The sequence below is a fragment of the Hippopotamus amphibius genome, chromosome 2 (genome assembly GCF_030028045.1).
Source record: "Hippopotamus amphibius kiboko isolate mHipAmp2 chromosome 2, mHipAmp2.hap2, whole genome shotgun sequence".
In the NCBI taxonomy this organism is placed as follows: Eukaryota; Metazoa; Chordata; class Mammalia; order Artiodactyla; family Hippopotamidae; genus Hippopotamus; species Hippopotamus amphibius.
The window spans coordinates 71,867,388-71,884,849 of NC_080187.1; the positions used below are offsets into that span (position 1 = coordinate 71,867,388).

Here is a 17,462-nt window from a genome sequence, read left to right on the forward strand (position 1 = left end):
GGCATGGGTTCTATCCTGGTTGGTGCACTAAGATCCCACAAGCTGAGAGGTGTGGCCAAAAAAAAAAAAGTTACTAATTTTTGCAATTTTAGCAACTTTTGATCTTTTTAAGAAAATAATTACTATCATGAGGTAAAAATCACTTCATACAGGGTGAAAAAATTAGCCTTATTTTCTTCTGCAATCAATAATTTTTTGTTTTTTGTATATCCTTAAAATACCTGAAAAATTTTATGTATGGTCTAGGAAAAAAACATTTTTTAAAGTATAGTCAACGAGTTCTTTCAGCCTCTTTGAAAGTTGATCTTTCCTGACCACGTTGCCATCTTGTTGGAAATCATATTTCTGGCTTTCTCTTCTGATCCACTGCATGGGTTGTCTGTCCCTGTGCCAGTCTTGTACTGTTTTAATTACTGTAGCATTATAATCCTTGATACGTGGATGGTCAGTCTTGTGCCTTGTTGTTGTTTTAAGGAGCGGCTTAGCTGTTGAGTATTTGCTCCCCTGTGTTATTTTATTTTATTTTATTTTATTTTATTTTATTTTATTTTATTTTATTTATTTTATTTTATTTTATTTTATTATTTTATTTTTTTAAGCTCTTAGTTGGAATATAATTGCTTTACCCTGTTGTGCCAGTTTTTGCTGTACAAGAAAGTGAATCAGCTGTATTTATACGTATATCCTTATAGCCCCTCCCTCCCACAGCTCCCTCCCACCCTCCCTACCCTGTGTAATTTTAGAATCACCTTGTCAGGATTGAGACAAACCCTTGTTAGACTTTTGTTGGGAATTGAATTGAATCTAGTTGAGGAAGAAATTATCACTTTTATTGAGTGAACAGGAGTTGGAGCACTTTTTTCAAGGGACAGATAGTAAATATTTTCTGCTTTGCCTGTGTTATAACTATTCAGTACTGCCATTGTAGTGCAAAAGCAGCCATAGACAATTTTTTTTAAAATTTTATTGATTGATTGATTGATTGGCTGCATTGGGTCTTTGTTGCTGCGCATGGGCTTTCTCTAGTTGCGACGAGCGGGGGCTACTCTTCATTGTGGTGCACAGGCTGCTCGTTGTGGTGGCTTCTCTTGTTGGGTAGCACAGGCTCTAGTCACTGGGGCTTCAGTAGTTGCGGCACACGGGCTCTAGAGCTCAGGCTTAGTAGTTGTGGTGCATGGGCTTAGTTGCTCCTTGGCATGTGGAATCTTCTTGGAGCAGGATTCGAACCCATGTTCCCTGCATTGGCAGGCAGATTCTTAGCCACTGTGCCACCAAGGAAGTCCCTAGACAATTTTTTTAGAAAAATTTTTTTGTTAGCTGGTATACAGGTGTAATAAATTTTTGTACATTTATTTTCATTTTGTATCTAGAAGTTTTGCTAAATTTACTAATTATATCTGAAGATTCTTTATGCTTTTTAAATTGAAGTATAGTTGATTTACAATGTTGTGTTAGTTTCAGGTGTTTAATCTTTTCTTGGTACAGTTACTAGGGAAGTGTGATCATTTTTTAAAATATTTTCTAATCTTTGTGAAGGGTGCCTTTTACTTGCCACAGTGTGCTGGCTAGGACATCCAAATCATTGTTTAAAAAGAAGTGATCATGGCAGCAACTCCTGTATTTTGTTGTTTATTTTTGTTATCTTACAGCTTTTAATTCAGTGTGGTTTTTGCTGCAGGTTTATACAGATAACCTTTTATCAAGTCAAAGAAGTGTTCTTATTTTCCAAAAAAATTTTTTTCCAAAAATTTTTATTTTGAGTGAATGATGAATTTTATTAATGTCTTTTCTCTGTTGAAATGCTTGTTTGATCACAGATTTTTAAATTATATTCTGTGAAGTTGGTGATTTTATTAAATGATTTTTCATTTCTTTTTTTTCAGAATTGTTTTTATTTATTTAAAACAGTTTAAAATTTTATATTGGCACATAGTTGGTTAACAGTGTGTCAGTTTCAGGTGTACAGCAGGAGTGATTCAGTTATACATACACATGCATCTATTCTTTTTCAAATTCTTTTCCCATTTAGATTGTTGCGGAACATTGAGCAGAGTTCCCTGTGCTCTACAGTAGATCCTTGTTGGTTATCTATTTTAAATATAGTAGTGTGTATACGTCAGTTCCAAACTCCCAATTTATCTATCCCCCTATCTTTCCCCTTTGGTAACCATAAATTTGTTTTCTAAGTCTGTGAGGATTTTTCGTTTCTTAAACCAACCTTATTCCTGGGACATCCTGGACATGGTTATGGTGTATTTTCTTTTTTGTACAATGCTGGATTCAATTCAGAATTTTTACAGCTATGTCTGTCAGTGAGATTGGCTTATAATTATTGTTTCTCCTACTGTCCTTATCAGGTTCTAGTATCAAGGCTAATTGCATCCTCATATTTTCATTTTCATGTCTTGCCTCTTTAGTATTCTGAAATAGTTTCTGAATAATTAGAATGACTTTTTTTTATGGTATACAGTTCTTTGTTTTTCTTTATTGGCTGCATTGGGTCTTCATTGCTGTGTGCGGGCTTTCTCTGTGGCGAGCAGGGGCTAGGCTACTCTTCATTGCTGTGCAAACTTATGGTGGCCTCTCTTGTGGAGCACAGGCTTCAGTAGTTTTGGCTCACGGGCTCCAGAGTGCATGCTCAGTAGTTGTGGTGCACAGGCTTAGTTGTTCTGAAGCATGTGGAATCTTCCCGGCCCAGGGATCAAACCTGTGTCCCCTGCATTGCAGGCAGATTCTTAACAACTGTGCCATCAGGGAAGCCCAAGAATGACTTGTTCTTTAATTATTTGATAGTAATTGTGGGCAAAATTGTTGGGTGAATTGATTTTTTAGATTGTTGATAAACTATGTGTAACATAAAATTTACCCTTTTAACCATTTTAAGATATACAGTTCAGTGACATTAAGTATATTCATATTGTTTTACAGCCATAGGGTGCATGAATTTTTGAATGCCTTGGATCCACAGTTTTCTGAATAGAACTAATTAAGGAGCTAGAATGTGTGAAACAGTGCAGAGTCCAAACTTTGGAATCAAGACAGACCTGTACATCACGGCTGGGTTATTACTTGGCCTGGGTCTGTGTGATAGGTTATATATTCACCTATAAAACAGATATCATAATACCCACCTTGCACAGATAATGTAATAATTTGGAGTTAAAATGGTTCCTATACTGTCTGATAATAGGATGGCAGTTGCTACTATTATAATAAATATGCAGTTCTCAATATTAAAAATGTATTTAACTTTGCTTGGGATGCATCTTTTCTACAAATTAGGATGTTTGTAATGCTGCTTGACCTTAGTTCTTTTCATAATTCTTTATTTATTTATTTTGGCCGCACTGTGTGACTTGAGGGTTCTTAGTCCCTGAACAGGGATTGAACCCAGGCCCCCAGTAGTGGAATCTCGGAGTCCTAACCACTGGACTGCCAGGGAATTCCTCATAAATATTTCTTTTTTTTTTTTTTAACAGACAAATTGCATATATTTAGAGTGTACAATTTGGTATTTTTTTTCTTATTAGTAATGTATATATGGCAATCCCAACCTCATAAATATTTCTTGACCACAGCTTTAGTCCAGTACAAGCTTCAAACTTACGTTTCTTGTCTTTTTCTCCTCAGTTTCTCAGGTTTATGCAGGATTGATTTCAGGAGCCACTTTTTAATAAAGGTGTGATTAGTACATGTTCTTTATAGCAGAAATCTTGTTGATTTCCAGGATTGTGGTACTCTAGTCTCTTCATTCACAATTTGTGCCTTACTTCTTTGATGTGTGGATTTACCTTACATTTACGGTCTTTTTTGCTTTCCTTAACATTATAGTGTAGAATTGAGTTTGCATGGAACTTAATCTCTTTCTTAAGAGGCTTTCCCCCTATTATCTACAAAGTTCCGGTCAAGCCTTTCTTTTGTTTTTTTTCCTGGCCTTTCTGTGCGGCTTGTGGGTTCTTAGTTCCCTGAACAGGGATTGAACCTGGGCTCACGGTAGTGAAAGCACCGAGTCCTACCCAGTGGACGGCCAGGGAATTCCCCAGCTAAGCCTTTCTGATAGCCCATCACCTGCCAAGGAGGTTATTCCCCATGCGGGGGGTAGATATTTTGTCATTTTTCTGCAGCTGACTCAGCCCCTTTTACCTATCATTCTGCTCAGAGTGGTGAGTGGCAGTGTGGTAACATTGCCTTTTGTTTACTTATTTATTTTTTGGCCTTTTATTTTTTAACTAATGTTCCTCCTTCCTCTGAATTCCACATGTGGAAAGCAGGGTCCTTTCAAAACTGTCTCGCTCCCCTCTTATAGGTGGCTCCGTTATTTCTGGTTTCAATCCAGGATGTTATCATTTGTATTTTGTATTTTTTTGTTGACAAGTACCTTGTGTAGACCCAGAACCTTTAAACTTTGTCAGGAGCTGTGGATGCAAAGATACTGTGGGGATGGTGGTGGAGTGCAAGGCTGAGGGAGATAAGAATTTGGGGCCCTGAGACTTTCCTGGTGGTCCCGTGGTTAAGAGTCCCGCTTCCAATTCAGGAGATTTGGTTTGATCCCTGTTCGGGGAACTAAGATGCCACATGCCATGGGGCAGCTAAGCTTGAACGCCACAACTACTGAGCCCACGCGCTCTGGAGCCTGCTTGCCACAACTAGAGAGAAGCCCATGCACTGCAACGCCAAGAGCCTGCGCACCACAACGAACGTTCCCACATACTGCAGTGAAGATCCTGAGTGCCACAACTAAGACCTGACGTAGCCAAAACAAACAAAAAAACAAACGAAGGAAACAAACCCAGTTAAAAAAAAGAGAAAGAATTTGGGGCCCTGATGGTTATAGCCTGGGTAGAGATGAGCATATAGGTACAGAGGTATGTGCTTGCTTGCTTATTATTATAAATAAATAAATGAATAAATAGGCCACTCTAAGGGCCAATGGAGACTACTTGAAAAATATGACCAGAAGAATATTAAGGAAATTGTTTCCAAGTAGATATTCCTGTTTTACTGCTATTATTTGGTAAAAATGATTTGTTACTAAAGTGGATTCTTAAAACTTTTAACGTTCCCTAAGCATGAAATAACCATTCTACATTAAAGTTTTCATTTTGCCATATATATTGGCACTCTCCATTTTCAGCTGTTTATTTAACTTGATATAACATTTTATTTTATTTTATTTTATTTTATTTTTTTTTTCTTCTTTCATGAATTATTTTTTTTTTTATTTTTTTGGGGGTACACCAGGTTCAATCATCTGTTTTTATACACATATCCCCGTATTCCCTCCCTTCCTTGACTCCCCCCCCTCGAGTCCCCCCCACCCTCCCTGCCCCAATTCTCTAAGGCATCTTCCATCCTCGAGTTGGGCTCCCTTTGTTATACAACAACTTCCCACTGACTATTTTACACTTGATAGTATATATATGTCTGTGCTACTCTCTCGCTTCGTCTCAGTTTCCCCTTCACCCCCCGCCCCCTCCCATACCTCGAGTTCTCCAATCCATTCTCTGTATCTGCATCCTTGTTCTTGTCACTGAGTTCATCAGTACCATTTTTAGATTCCGTATATGTGAGTTAGCATACAATATTTGTCCTTCTCTTTCTGACTTACTTCACTCTGTATGACAGATTGTAGTCCTATCCACCTCATTACATATAGCTCCATCTCATCCCTTTTTATAGCTGAGTAATATTCCATTGTATATATATGCCACATCTTCTGTATCCATTCATTTGTTGATGGGCATTTAGGTTGCTTCCATGTCCTGGCTATTGTAAATAGTGCTGCAATAAACATTATGGTACAAATTTCTTTTGGGATTAAGGTTTTCTTTGGGTATATGCCCAGGAGTGGGATGACTGGATCATATGGTAGTTGTATTTGTAGTTTTTTAAGGAACCTCCAGATTGTTTTCCATAGTGGCTGTACCAACTTACAGTCCCACCAACAGTGCAGGAGAGTTCCCTTTTCTCCACACCCTCTCCAACATTTGTGGTTTCCAGACTTTGTGATGATGGCCATTCTGATTGGTATGAGGTGATACCTCATTGTGGCTTTGACTTGCATTTCTCTGATGATGAGTGATGTTGAGCATCTTTTCATGTGTTTGTTGGCCATCTGTATGTCTTCTTTGGAGAAATGTCTATTTAGGTCTTCTGCCCATTTGTGGATTGGGTTATTTGCTTTTTTGGTATTAAGCTTCATGAGCTGCTTGTATATTTTATTTTTTAAAATTTATTTGGCTGTGTTGGGTCTTAGTTGCCACACGTAGGATCTTTGTTGTGGTGCGTGGACTCCAGAGCATGAAGGCTGTCTAGTTGTGGCACACAGGCTCAGTAGTTGTGGTGCACAGGCTTAGTTGCCCCACGGCATGTGAGATCTTAGTTCCCCAACTGGGGATCGTGTCCCCTACGTTGGAAGCCTGTCTTTTTTTTTTTTTTGAGAACTTTTATTGAGATACAATTGACATACAATAAACTGCAATTTGATATTTTTTTTCTTATTAGTAATGTATATATGGCAATCCCAGTCTCCCAATTCATCTCCCCCCCTTCCCCCACTTGGTGTCCATATGTTTGTTCTCTGCATCTGTGTCTCTGTTTGTGCCGGGAAGGCTGATTCACCAGGGAAGTCCCCAAACTTGATACAACATTTTATATTTAGTGATTGGAATTGGATTTATTTTGCTGTTTTCTAATTCCTCTCCTGCCCTTTGTTGTTGTTGTAGTTATTTTTGAAGCATCTGTTTTTGGAGGAGGCAAGGTTCCTGCAAGTTAAGATGCCTTGTAGTAGCTCTTGGAGCAGTAGCAGAGTCAAGCCGGAAACTTAGTAGTTTTAATTCTGCTTTGAAAAGTGCTGGTTTTATACATAATGCTTTCCCCATTTTAGGCCTTGGCAGCAGAGCAAGAAGTCAGGCTTTTTCAAAAGAGGACCTTGAGAAGGCTGATAATGAGTTTCTAGGCTTCCCTAAGTGGTTGGATATGATACAGTCTGAAGGGCATAGGTTGGATCAATTAGGGCATTGTAGTATACCTTTTCATTGGACATCTTATCCACTGAATCATCATTTAAGTTGCAGACAGTGTTAAATCCCAAATTTAATTTTCAATCTCAACATTAAAAGCTTTTTGGTATGAAGTACAGTATTATTATTATTTTGTATTTACCCAGGGAGTATTTTTTTTTTTTAAATTGAAGTGTAGTTGATTTAAAATGTTGTGTTAGTTTCAGGTATACAGCAGAGTTATTCAGTTACACATATATATATTTTCCTGATTATTTTCCATTATAGGTTATTACAAGATATTGAATATAGTTCCGTGTGCTATATAGTAAATCTTTATTGCTTAACTATTTTATGTATAGTGGTGTGTATCTCTTAATTCCATATTCCTATTTATTGGATTGGCCAAAAAGTTTAAGTTTTTGGCCAACTCATTATCCCAATATCTTCCCCTCACTTTCCCTTTGGTAACCATAAGTTTGTTTTCTGTGCCTGTGTTTATGTTTTGTGGGTTTTTTTCCTTCCTTTGTTTGTTTTTGTTTGGCTGCATTGTATCTTTGTTGCTGCACGCGCGGGCTTTCTCTAGTTGTGGCAAGTGGGGGGCTACCTCTTCATTGCAGTGCATGGGCTTTTCATTGTGGTGGCCTCTCGTTGCGAAGCACGGGCTCTAGGCACTCGGGCTTTAGTAGTTGCAGCATGTGGGCTCAGTAGTTGTGGCTCTCAGGCTCTAGAGTGCAGGCTCAGTAGTTGTGGTGCATGGGCTTAGTTGCTCCTTGGCATGTGGGATCTTTCCAGACCAGGGATCAAATCTTTGTCCCATGCATTGGCAGGTGGGTTGTTAACCACAGGGCCACTGGGGAAGTTCCTCTATTTCTGTTTTGTAAATAATTTCACTTGTATTATGTTTTAGACTTTTTTTTTTTTTTTTCTCTTGGCGCACGGGCTTAGTTGCTCCGCGGCATGTGGGATCTTCCTGGAGCAGGGCTTGAACCCGTGTCCCCTGCATTGGCAGGTGGATTCTTAACCACTGCGCCACCTAGGAAGCCCCGTGTATTATGTTTTAGATATAAGTGATGTCATGTGTTTGTCTGGCTTACTTCAGTCAATATGATAATCTCTAGGCCCATCCATATTGCTACAAATGGCACTAGTTCATCTTTTTTGTGGCTGAGTAATATTTCTTTGAAGTATATAATTTTTTAATGTTGCCACATTTAGGCCAGTTGATTCAAGCAGATATTTGTAGGTCATAGATGGTCAGTCTATTTCCAATTCATGCTCTTAAGTGTGGCTCATAGGGGAGGATGTATATGTTTTTCTGCTAATTACATTCACCTAAAATAGCCGACTATTTTAACACTACAATTAGTTGATTGGGTTTGTACCATCTCAGCAGATCTTGATAACAATCAGTTTCTGCAGAAAGGACATAGGTAGTATGTTAATTAAATGCTAAGTGTAAGTTTATTGAGGGTCAGAGCTTTCCTGTAATTGTTCCTTTGGGAACAAAGCAGGTGCCTTTTGTTTTTAAGGGAGCATAGAGCCCATTAAAAAAGTGTGTGAATTATAAGATTTTGTTTAATGACCAAATTAGCAGTTATAGTTTTAATTTTGCTCAACCAGGGATACCCTTAAGCTTTAAGTACATTTAGAGCTCTACTAAATTCTTAGAGCAGGGTTTTTAGCCTTGGTGTCCATGGGCATTGAGAAGGTGGAGTAGATTGTTCATAGAAGGGTTTTGGGGGAAGGGGGAGGGGAGATGAGAGGTAATCCTTCTGAAATATCAGGCAGAAATTTCTGTGGATATGCCTTTTTCTGAGGGGAAGGTCCATAATTTTCATCAAATTGTCCAAGTACTTAACAGCCCAAAAGCTTGAGTTACCATATTATATTAGAATGAAACACATGTTTAATGACAAACATTACTTTAAAGTGTTATTTTTACCTTTAGTGAGGTTGCGAATCTGGCATCCAGGATTGTAATAAACTGGAGAGAGAACATTCTTTAGAAAGGGATGTTTTCAAATGTGTATTAAAGCTTATGAGAAAGGCCCCAGTGTTAGAGGTAGATATGAGTAGCTCTTCACCTGGTGACATCATCCATGACTTGAGTAAGTGGGCTTTTTCTAGTTTGAAATACATGTTTTTATTTGGGGGGATGTTTCAGCAAAGGATCTATTCATCTTAACCCACTTCTACTTTGATTATTCATTTAAGTTGTGATCCTGAATTTTTGACATTCTAGTTGATTGCATGGTAACGTGGATTAGTGCCACTAGAAATTCAAGATTTCTGCTTTCAGTTGGGATCCTCAGTATCATTTTTCTATTCTTTATACTTCTTTTAGCTTCCTCTCATGTTCAGCTTAGTAGCAGTTAAAACCTTTGCCATTTTCTTAGACTCCTCCACTCTCCACTCCTCTAGTATGCATTCTCTGCGGGTGTTTTGTCTCTTTTACTAAAAAAGTAAAGATAAATACAACCAACTCCATTGACTCTCTCTCCTAAGCTCGTAAAAACATAGCTGCTGCCATACCTGCCCTTATCTTCATTCTTTTGGCCCGGGGAGAGGGCACCCTCTTCTTGTCCAAGTGAATCATTTTCCTTTATTGCTGTCTCAATTTAATGCGTCCCAGTTATCTCCTCTTCAGCTTATAGATAGGCCTTTTTTATTCAGTAAATATATATAATAACTAATTAAGCACATGTCAGGCCCTGGAAGAACAAGAGTGATAGGACAGATATAATCACTGTCCTCCTGGGGCTTACAGTGTATTAGAATTGCTCATTGTACCTCATACTTAAGAAATTCTACTTTGATGCCCTGGTATCCTTCTAACTATCACCTCATGCAAGTATCATTAGTGTACTGTCACTGTCCCTCACTCACCTTGGCTTTTTCCGCATCATTGTTTCAAAGTTATATTGGCAGTGGTGTCACCAGTGACCTCCTAGTTGCAGAGTTCCGGTGGTCCTTCGATTCAAGCAGTGATTTAAAATTCTTGAAAATGTGAAAGAGTTTACTTTGATGTTATTTTAAATGTTCATGTCGTTCAACATTGCTATTTTTCTGAGTGTATATGACTGTCAGGAAAAGTTAGGGAGATGGTAAGGCGTGCTAAAGATGGGCTGCAAATTATGGTGTCTATAGCCATAGGTCTTGTGTTCTGAAGACTGTAGTGTCTACAGCTGGGTATTGTGTGGCTTGTCCTCATAATTAAGAGTTTTGTCTCCTCCATCCTGGCCTCTTGCTACTGTTTTGCTAGTTTAGGATTATGAAGACAGCAGCTATTTTGTAATTTAGTACCTGATTTGGTTTGTAGGCTCTGTACCCTAAGAAATAAGCGATTGGGACTCACTATATTATATTTCATTGGTCTGTGTAGAACCTTTTCAAGTTTTATTTCTGATTCTTAAAATGGGGATTATGCCAAATTCTATAGAGTGTTAAGGATTACAGGGAGTAATTTATATAAACCATTGGTTTATATAATTTACTGTGGTGCTCAGCACATAGTAAATTTAAGTAAAAAGTTGCTGTAATCATATAAACATTACAGTTAAGCCATGTTGTCTTTTTTGGGGAACAATAATTGTTTTGTGTTTTTTCACAGTTGCTTATGTTTCTAGGTACCCACCACTGATTAAACTCTATGCTTTTTCACATGTGCAAATTAACTTCTTTAGATGGTCAAAAACATTTTCTTGAAGGCATCTTTGGTATCCCTCTGTTTTCCCGCTCTGATTAGATTTGGTTGCTCTATAGTCCTGCTGTCAGCAGTCATGATGTCATCTTGATATTTTTTCAGTGTCATTTGAAGTCCTAGACATCACATTAAAATATATATAAAAATACATATATATAAAAAATATATTTATTTATTTTTGGCTGCATCGGGTCTTAGTTGCAGCATGAGGGCTCTCTAGTTGTGGCATGCGGGCATAGTGGTTGTGGCGCGAAGGCTTAATTGCCCCGCGGCATGTGGGATCTTAGTTCCCCCACCAGGGATCGAACCTGAGTCCCTGCATTGGAAGGCGGATTCTTAACCACTGGACCACCAGGGACGTCCCCTAGACATCACATTTTGAGTTAGATTATTGCCAGTAAAATATAGGCTGGACATAATGTTCGTCTTTGGGTTCAAATACCAACAGCAAATGGGAAGAGGCAGATAAAACTACATGTAGTACAGGGATCCCCAACCCCTGGGCCACAGACCAGCACCGGTCAGTGGCTTATTAGGAACCAGGCCTCACAGCAGGAGGTGAGCGGTGAGCCAGTGAGCGAAGCTTCATCTGTATTTACAGCCACTCCCCATCGCTTGCATTACCGCCTGAGCTCGGCCGCCTGTCAGATCAGCAGCAGCATCAGATTCTCATAGGAGCACAAACCCTACCGTGAACTGCGCATGCGAGGGATCTAGGTTTCGTGCTCCTTATGAGAATCTAATACTTGACGATCTGAGGTGGAGCTGAGGGGTGATGCTAGCGCTGGGGAGCGGCTGCAATACAGATATCATTAGCAGAGAGGTTTGACCGCACAGAGACCATAATAACTCAGTTGCTTGCAGACTTATATCAAAACCCTATCAGTGAGTAGCAGGTGAAAACAAGCTCAGGGCTCCCACTGATTCTGCAGTGTGGTGAATTGTATAATTATTTCATTATATATTACTGTGTAATAATAATAGAAATAAAGTGCACAATAAATGTAATGCACTTGAATCATCCACCCAAAACCATATGGAACAATTGTCTTCCACAAAACCGGTGCCTGGTGCCAAAAAGGTTGGGGACTGCTGATGTAGTAGTAACTACATACACTTGTCCCTTGGTATCTGCACAGGATTGGTTCTGGGACCTCCCTTGGATACCAAAATTTGTGGATGCTCATGTCCCTTATAAAAATGGCATAATAGGGACTTCCCTGGCAGTCCAGTGGTTAAAACTGTGCTTCCATTGCAGGGGACACAGGTTCGATCCCTAGTTGGGAAATGGAGATTCTGCATGCCACATGGCATGGCCAAAAAAAAAAAAAAAAAGGCATTTTCTCTCCCTCCCTCTCTCTCTCTCTCTCTCTCTCTCTCTCTCTCTCTCTCTCTATATATATATATATATATATTTTTTTTTTTTTTTTAATTTACTTATTGCCTGCATTGGGTCTTTGTTGCTGTGCGGGGGCTTTCTCTAGTTGTGATGAACTGGGGCTACTCTTGTGGTGCGTGGGCTTCTCATTGCAGTGGCTTCTCTTGTTGTGGAGCATGGGCTCTAGGTGCTTGGGCCTCAGTAGTTGTGGCACATGGGCTCAATAGTTGTGGCTCTCAGGCTTTAGAACACAGGTTCAATAGTTGTGGTGCACGGGATTAGTTGCTCTGTGGCATGTGGGATCTTCCCAGACTGGGGCTCGAACCTGTGTCGCCTGCATTGACGGGTGGATTCTTAACCACTGCGCCACCAGGGGAGCCCAGCATAATATTTTTTGAATATAAACTATACGCATTCTCCTGTATACTTTGTTTTTGTTATTGTTGTTTTGTTTTTCTCCTGTATACTTTAAATCATCTCTAGATTACTTACAATACCTAATACATTGTAAGTGCTATGTAAATAGTTGCCATGGTGTGGCAAACTCGAAATTTTGCTTTTGTGGATGCAGAGGGCCAATTTATGTAGTGGAAAAATAATTGCTGGTTAAAATTTGTGATATTTGATATTTTTGTTTAGAATTGCTATAATCATAAACCATAGGTGTTCAGACTGCTTTAGTAAAATTGGCTTAAGAACTAGCAGGAAAATCTAAAATTGTAACATGTTGTTTCTTGAGAATTTGCATTCTAGAGAATCTTTGTTTTATCTCACATTTTATCCTTGCCGTTTTCTATAAGCTGAAAGTTTTGCTTACCGTGTCTGCTTTCTTGCAGATTTTCTATTTTGTGCATACATTATTTTGTATATACTGTATATGATGACTTCGGTGAGCAGTGACCGGTCCAGAGGTGCTCGGGAAAAACCACAGATTTCAGCAACACAATTACAGAAACAAGCGGTACAGGTAAGTTTTTGTGGAACTCTTGTTTGTTTTGTTTAAAGTTACAGAAATTAAGGGGGCCCATATGCTTAAATGTTTTCTTTTTTAGGAAACTCAGGATTTTGAAACTTTTTTTAACAAGTACGTAGTTTATAATAGGAAAGAGGAGATAACTGATTCAAGTAAAGTGGGACATTGTTCCTTAACTATTTAATCCTGAACTTTTTCCTGTTTCCTATTAGCACCTAGGCCATTTCCTTTTCTTTATTATTATTATTATTTTAAAAAATTTATTTATTTGGCATGTGGGCTCTTAGTTGTGGCATGTGGGATCTAGCTTCCTGACCAGGAAGTTGAACCTGGGCCCCCTGCATTGGGAGCATGGAGTCTTAACCACTGGACCACCAAGGACGTTCCTCCTTTTCTTTATTATTAATCTAGCTGTGTCCCTGGAATGTAATGTGAAAATCCCAAGTATATGGAGAAGTAATCTCTGAAATAGAGAAGTATCTGAATTATAAGATTTTAGAAAGCTGACTTTTCTGGGACTTCCTTGGGGTCCAGTGGTTAAGACTCTGCTTCTACTGCCAGGGGCAAGGATTCTATATTTGGTCAGGGGAACTAAGATCCCACATGCCGCAGGGTGCAGCAAAAAAAAAAAAAAAAAAAAAAAAAAAGCTTCCTTTTCTTTCATGCATTGTTGCTTGGGAGGAATGCTTTAATCTTAGAATGGCTTTTAATCAACAAGATCCATTTGTATAAAATATTCAATGTTAAATAGTCTCTCCTCCATTTGTTTAAAATAATAATACAAAAAAGGTATTATTTTAAATGAAGTGAAATAATCCAAGTAAAATGCTAGCTAACCACAATACCTGGTACAAAATTCAGCATTTTATAGATGTTGTTGACTAGGTTGGTAAACCTTTTTTCAGAGGTGGTGTGGAAGTAAATAAACCTTATGCAATCTGTCATAATTTCAGATTGATGGTTTGACTGTACTTTGATAGCTAATTACAAGTACTTTTTTAACAAGTTCCCTGTTGATGTTAAGGGACACAGAGGGTGGACTCAACTCAATTGTTGCATCACATCTTCCAGTATAGGGTTAGCTTTGTATTTTGCTGCTATCAACAGACATACATCTCTGCTATTTAGTGTTTGCTCCAAAGTACATTTACCCTGATATGTATTTATTCACAACTGACCAAGAAAGACTGGCTATTGTGAGAAAAATTTGGACTTTTTGTATGTAGTAGGCCCTCCCTGTGTAGATGAATGCTTAAGAAAATGTTTGTTTCATGAGAATAGCCTCTTATCAGAGAAGAAATACAAGTTATAAGTAATCATAGGTACAGTCCTGTTACAATCAAATATAAATTTTATTTATTTATTAATTATTTATTTTATTGACTGTGTCATTTTTGCTGTGTGCGGGGTTTCCTTTAGTTTTGGTGAGTGGGGGCTACTCCTCATTGTGCTGCGTGGGCTCCTCATTGCTGTGGCTTCTTTTGTTGCGGAGCACGGGCTCTAGGCGCGTGGGCTTCAGTAGTTGCAGCACATGGGCTCAATAGTTGTCGCTCACGGGCTCTAAAGCGCAGGCTCAACAGTTGTGGCGCACGGGCTTAGTTGCTTCTCAGCATGTGGGATCTTCCTGGAGCAGGGCTCGAACCCATGTCCCCTGCATTAGCAGGTGGATTCTTAACCACTGTGCCATCTAGGAAGCCCTCAAATATAAATTAAAACATTTTGTTATTTGTCAAGTTAGTATAGATTCAAGATTAAAAGTGAATTGTTGGGAATGTAAACTGTCTCCATCTCCCACCCAAATAAAGTCCTGGATCATCTTTACCATCAATATTCTGAGTTCTTTTTCTGGAAGGGTGCCTATCTCCTCTTCATTTAGTTGTTTTTCTGGTGTTTTATCTTGTCCCTTCATCTGGTACAGAGTCTTCTGCCTTTTCATTTTCTCTATCTTTCTGTGGCTGTGGTTTTCAGTTCCACAAGAGGAAATACTGGTGATACTGCTTGATTCTGCTGTTTGCTCTCTTGTGGAGGAAGCTATCTAACAGGCTCGCGGGTGCTTCCTGATGGGAGGGACTGATGGTGAGTTGGGCTGGGTGGGCGGAGCTCAGTAAAACTTTAATCTAATCGGATTTGGTGGGTGGAGTTCAGTGACACTTTAATCTGCTTGTCTGCCAATGGATGGGGCTGTGTTTCCACCCTGGCGGTTGTTTGGCCTGAGGCTACCCAGCACTGGAGCTTACAGGCTCTTTGGTGGGGCTCTTGTCAGGCTCTGGGAGGGCTCACAGCAATGAGCACTGCCCAGAACCCCTGCCGCCAGTGCTGCTGTCGCCTCCGTGAGCCACAGCTGCCCCCACCTCTGCAGGCAACCCTCCAACACCAGCAGGTAGGTCTGGTTCAGTCTTCTATGGGCTCACTACTCCTTCCCCCTGGGTCCTGGTGCGCACACTTTTTTGTGTGCCCTCCAAGAGTGGAGTCTCCATTTTCCCCCAGTCCTGTGGAGGACCTGCAATCAAATCCCGCTGGCTTTCAAAGTCTTATTCTCTGGAGATTCCTCCTCCTGTTGCTGAACCCCCAGGTTAGGAAGCCTGATGTGGGGCTCAGAACCCTCACTTTAGTGGGTCCCACCCAAGTAAAATCCTTGGAATGATTTCCAGAGAATCAAAGTCTCCAGAATGGAGGAAGGAGGGCTCCCTTCCTGCCAAGTGTTATCCCTAGTAGTTTTTCCATTGGCTATTTGGGGATGGCTCATTTTATATAATTAGAAGAAAAAAGCTGCCCACTGAGCTTTGAGAAGGATTCCTAGACCCTTTCTGATTTTCCTTGTAAAAAAAAAAAGTTTTGTGAGAATTTCTCATAACGGTATTAGTAAAATTGCTCGTGTTCATTTATCCATTAACCCCATTCCAGGAAGTATTTCCTAAGGAAGCAACCTGAAATTGGTGGTGGGGTGTGTGTGTGCCTCATTCTACAAGATGCTTATTGCCCAGTTCTAAATGTCTAATGGTAGAGGTGTACTGAGATACCCTGTTGAGGTAGCAGGATGTAAGAGAGAAGCCGATGAGCTCTTTTGAATCTGAATAAGCCTGGGTTTGGGACCTACGTTTGCCACTTTACCAATTAGATGTATTACTTAAGTCTCTTTGAACCTCATTTTTTTTTTTAATGCTTGGAGAGTTAGAGAAATGTTTCAAGAGCAGTGATACATAATTCCTGAATATCCTTCTTCCATATCCCCCCAGATTTTAACGTTTTTGCCATGTTTACTAATTTATCCTTTTCTCTCTCCTTATACGAAGGAGAAACTACACACAGCTTTTCCTCTAAACCTTTTGAGAATAAGTTGCAGATATGGTGTATCTTTACCCCTAAATACTATGTACTTTTTAAGAAACAAGGATCTTATTTTATTTAATCACAATACAGTTATCAAAAATCAGGAAATCAACTCATCTAATGTAACCTGTACATTGTATTCATATTTTCCCGATTGTCCCAATAATGTCCTTTTTAGCTAATTAAGTCCTTGATCATACATTGTATTCAGGTATCAATTCTCTTTAGTCTCTTTTAATATGGAACTTCCTTTGTTTCATGACATTGATGTATTTGAAGAATGTAGGCCATTTATTTTGTAGAATGTCTCCCAATTTCAGCTTGTCTGATATTTCCTTATAATTAGAGGGGAGTTGTGCGTTTTTGGTAGAAATACCACAGAAATGATGATCTGTTCTTTTTTAAAAAATATTTATTAATTTGTTATTTATTTGGCTGTGATGGGTCTAGTTGCAGCATGTGGGATCTTTTGTTGTAGCGTGTGGGCTCTTCATTGTGGCACACAGACTTCTCTCTAGTTGTGGCGTGTGGGCTCAGTAGTTGTGGCATGCTGGGTTAGTTGCCCCGCCACACGTGGGATCTTAGTTCTCCAACCAGGATTTGAACCCGCATCCCCTACATTGGAAGGCGAATTCTTAACCACTGGACCACTGATGAAAATCTGTTCTTAATGCATTATATTAGGATGTGTAGAACATACGTTTGTCTTATAAACTGTAATCAGTTTTGTCACTTGATTATCTAGTATCGTGTGGGGAGATAAAAGACTCCAGTTTTTAAAAATGTAAAATAGAGTATGGTGATGTTGAACTTAAAAATAAAAGTTATTTTATGAACAAAAATGGGCTTATTTGAGAATAGCAGAGAATTGCAGTTCAGAACAAGCAAGCCATGGCAAAAACCATAGGCAAGTCCCAGAAACAGAGGAACCTTATTGTATAGAGAAAAAGGAGGAAGTTGGGAGGGGTTCTTTTGAACAAAAGTCCATTAGAGAGAAGTGAAGTCCAGGGTAATAAGGGTTTCTCATTAGCTGAGTTGCTGGAGTAGTTAATTTTTTGTAAGGATGCAATGTGC

General features: G+C 39.2%; 1 protein-coding gene across 1 annotated transcript in view; it reads left to right on the forward strand.

Moving 5' to 3' along the window:
• UBAP2 (ubiquitin associated protein 2) overlaps positions 1-17,462 on the forward strand; it is a 113,600-nt gene that overhangs the window by 20,624 nt on the left and 75,514 nt on the right. Inside the window, exons 2-3 of the mRNA XM_057724148.1 lie at positions 4,535-4,865; positions 12,922-13,052. Of these exons, the coding sequence (XP_057580131.1) occupies positions 12,963-13,052 (90 nt within the window). The 5' untranslated portion in view covers positions 4,535-4,865; positions 12,922-12,962. The remainder of the gene's footprint in view (positions 1-4,534; positions 4,866-12,921; positions 13,053-17,462) is intronic.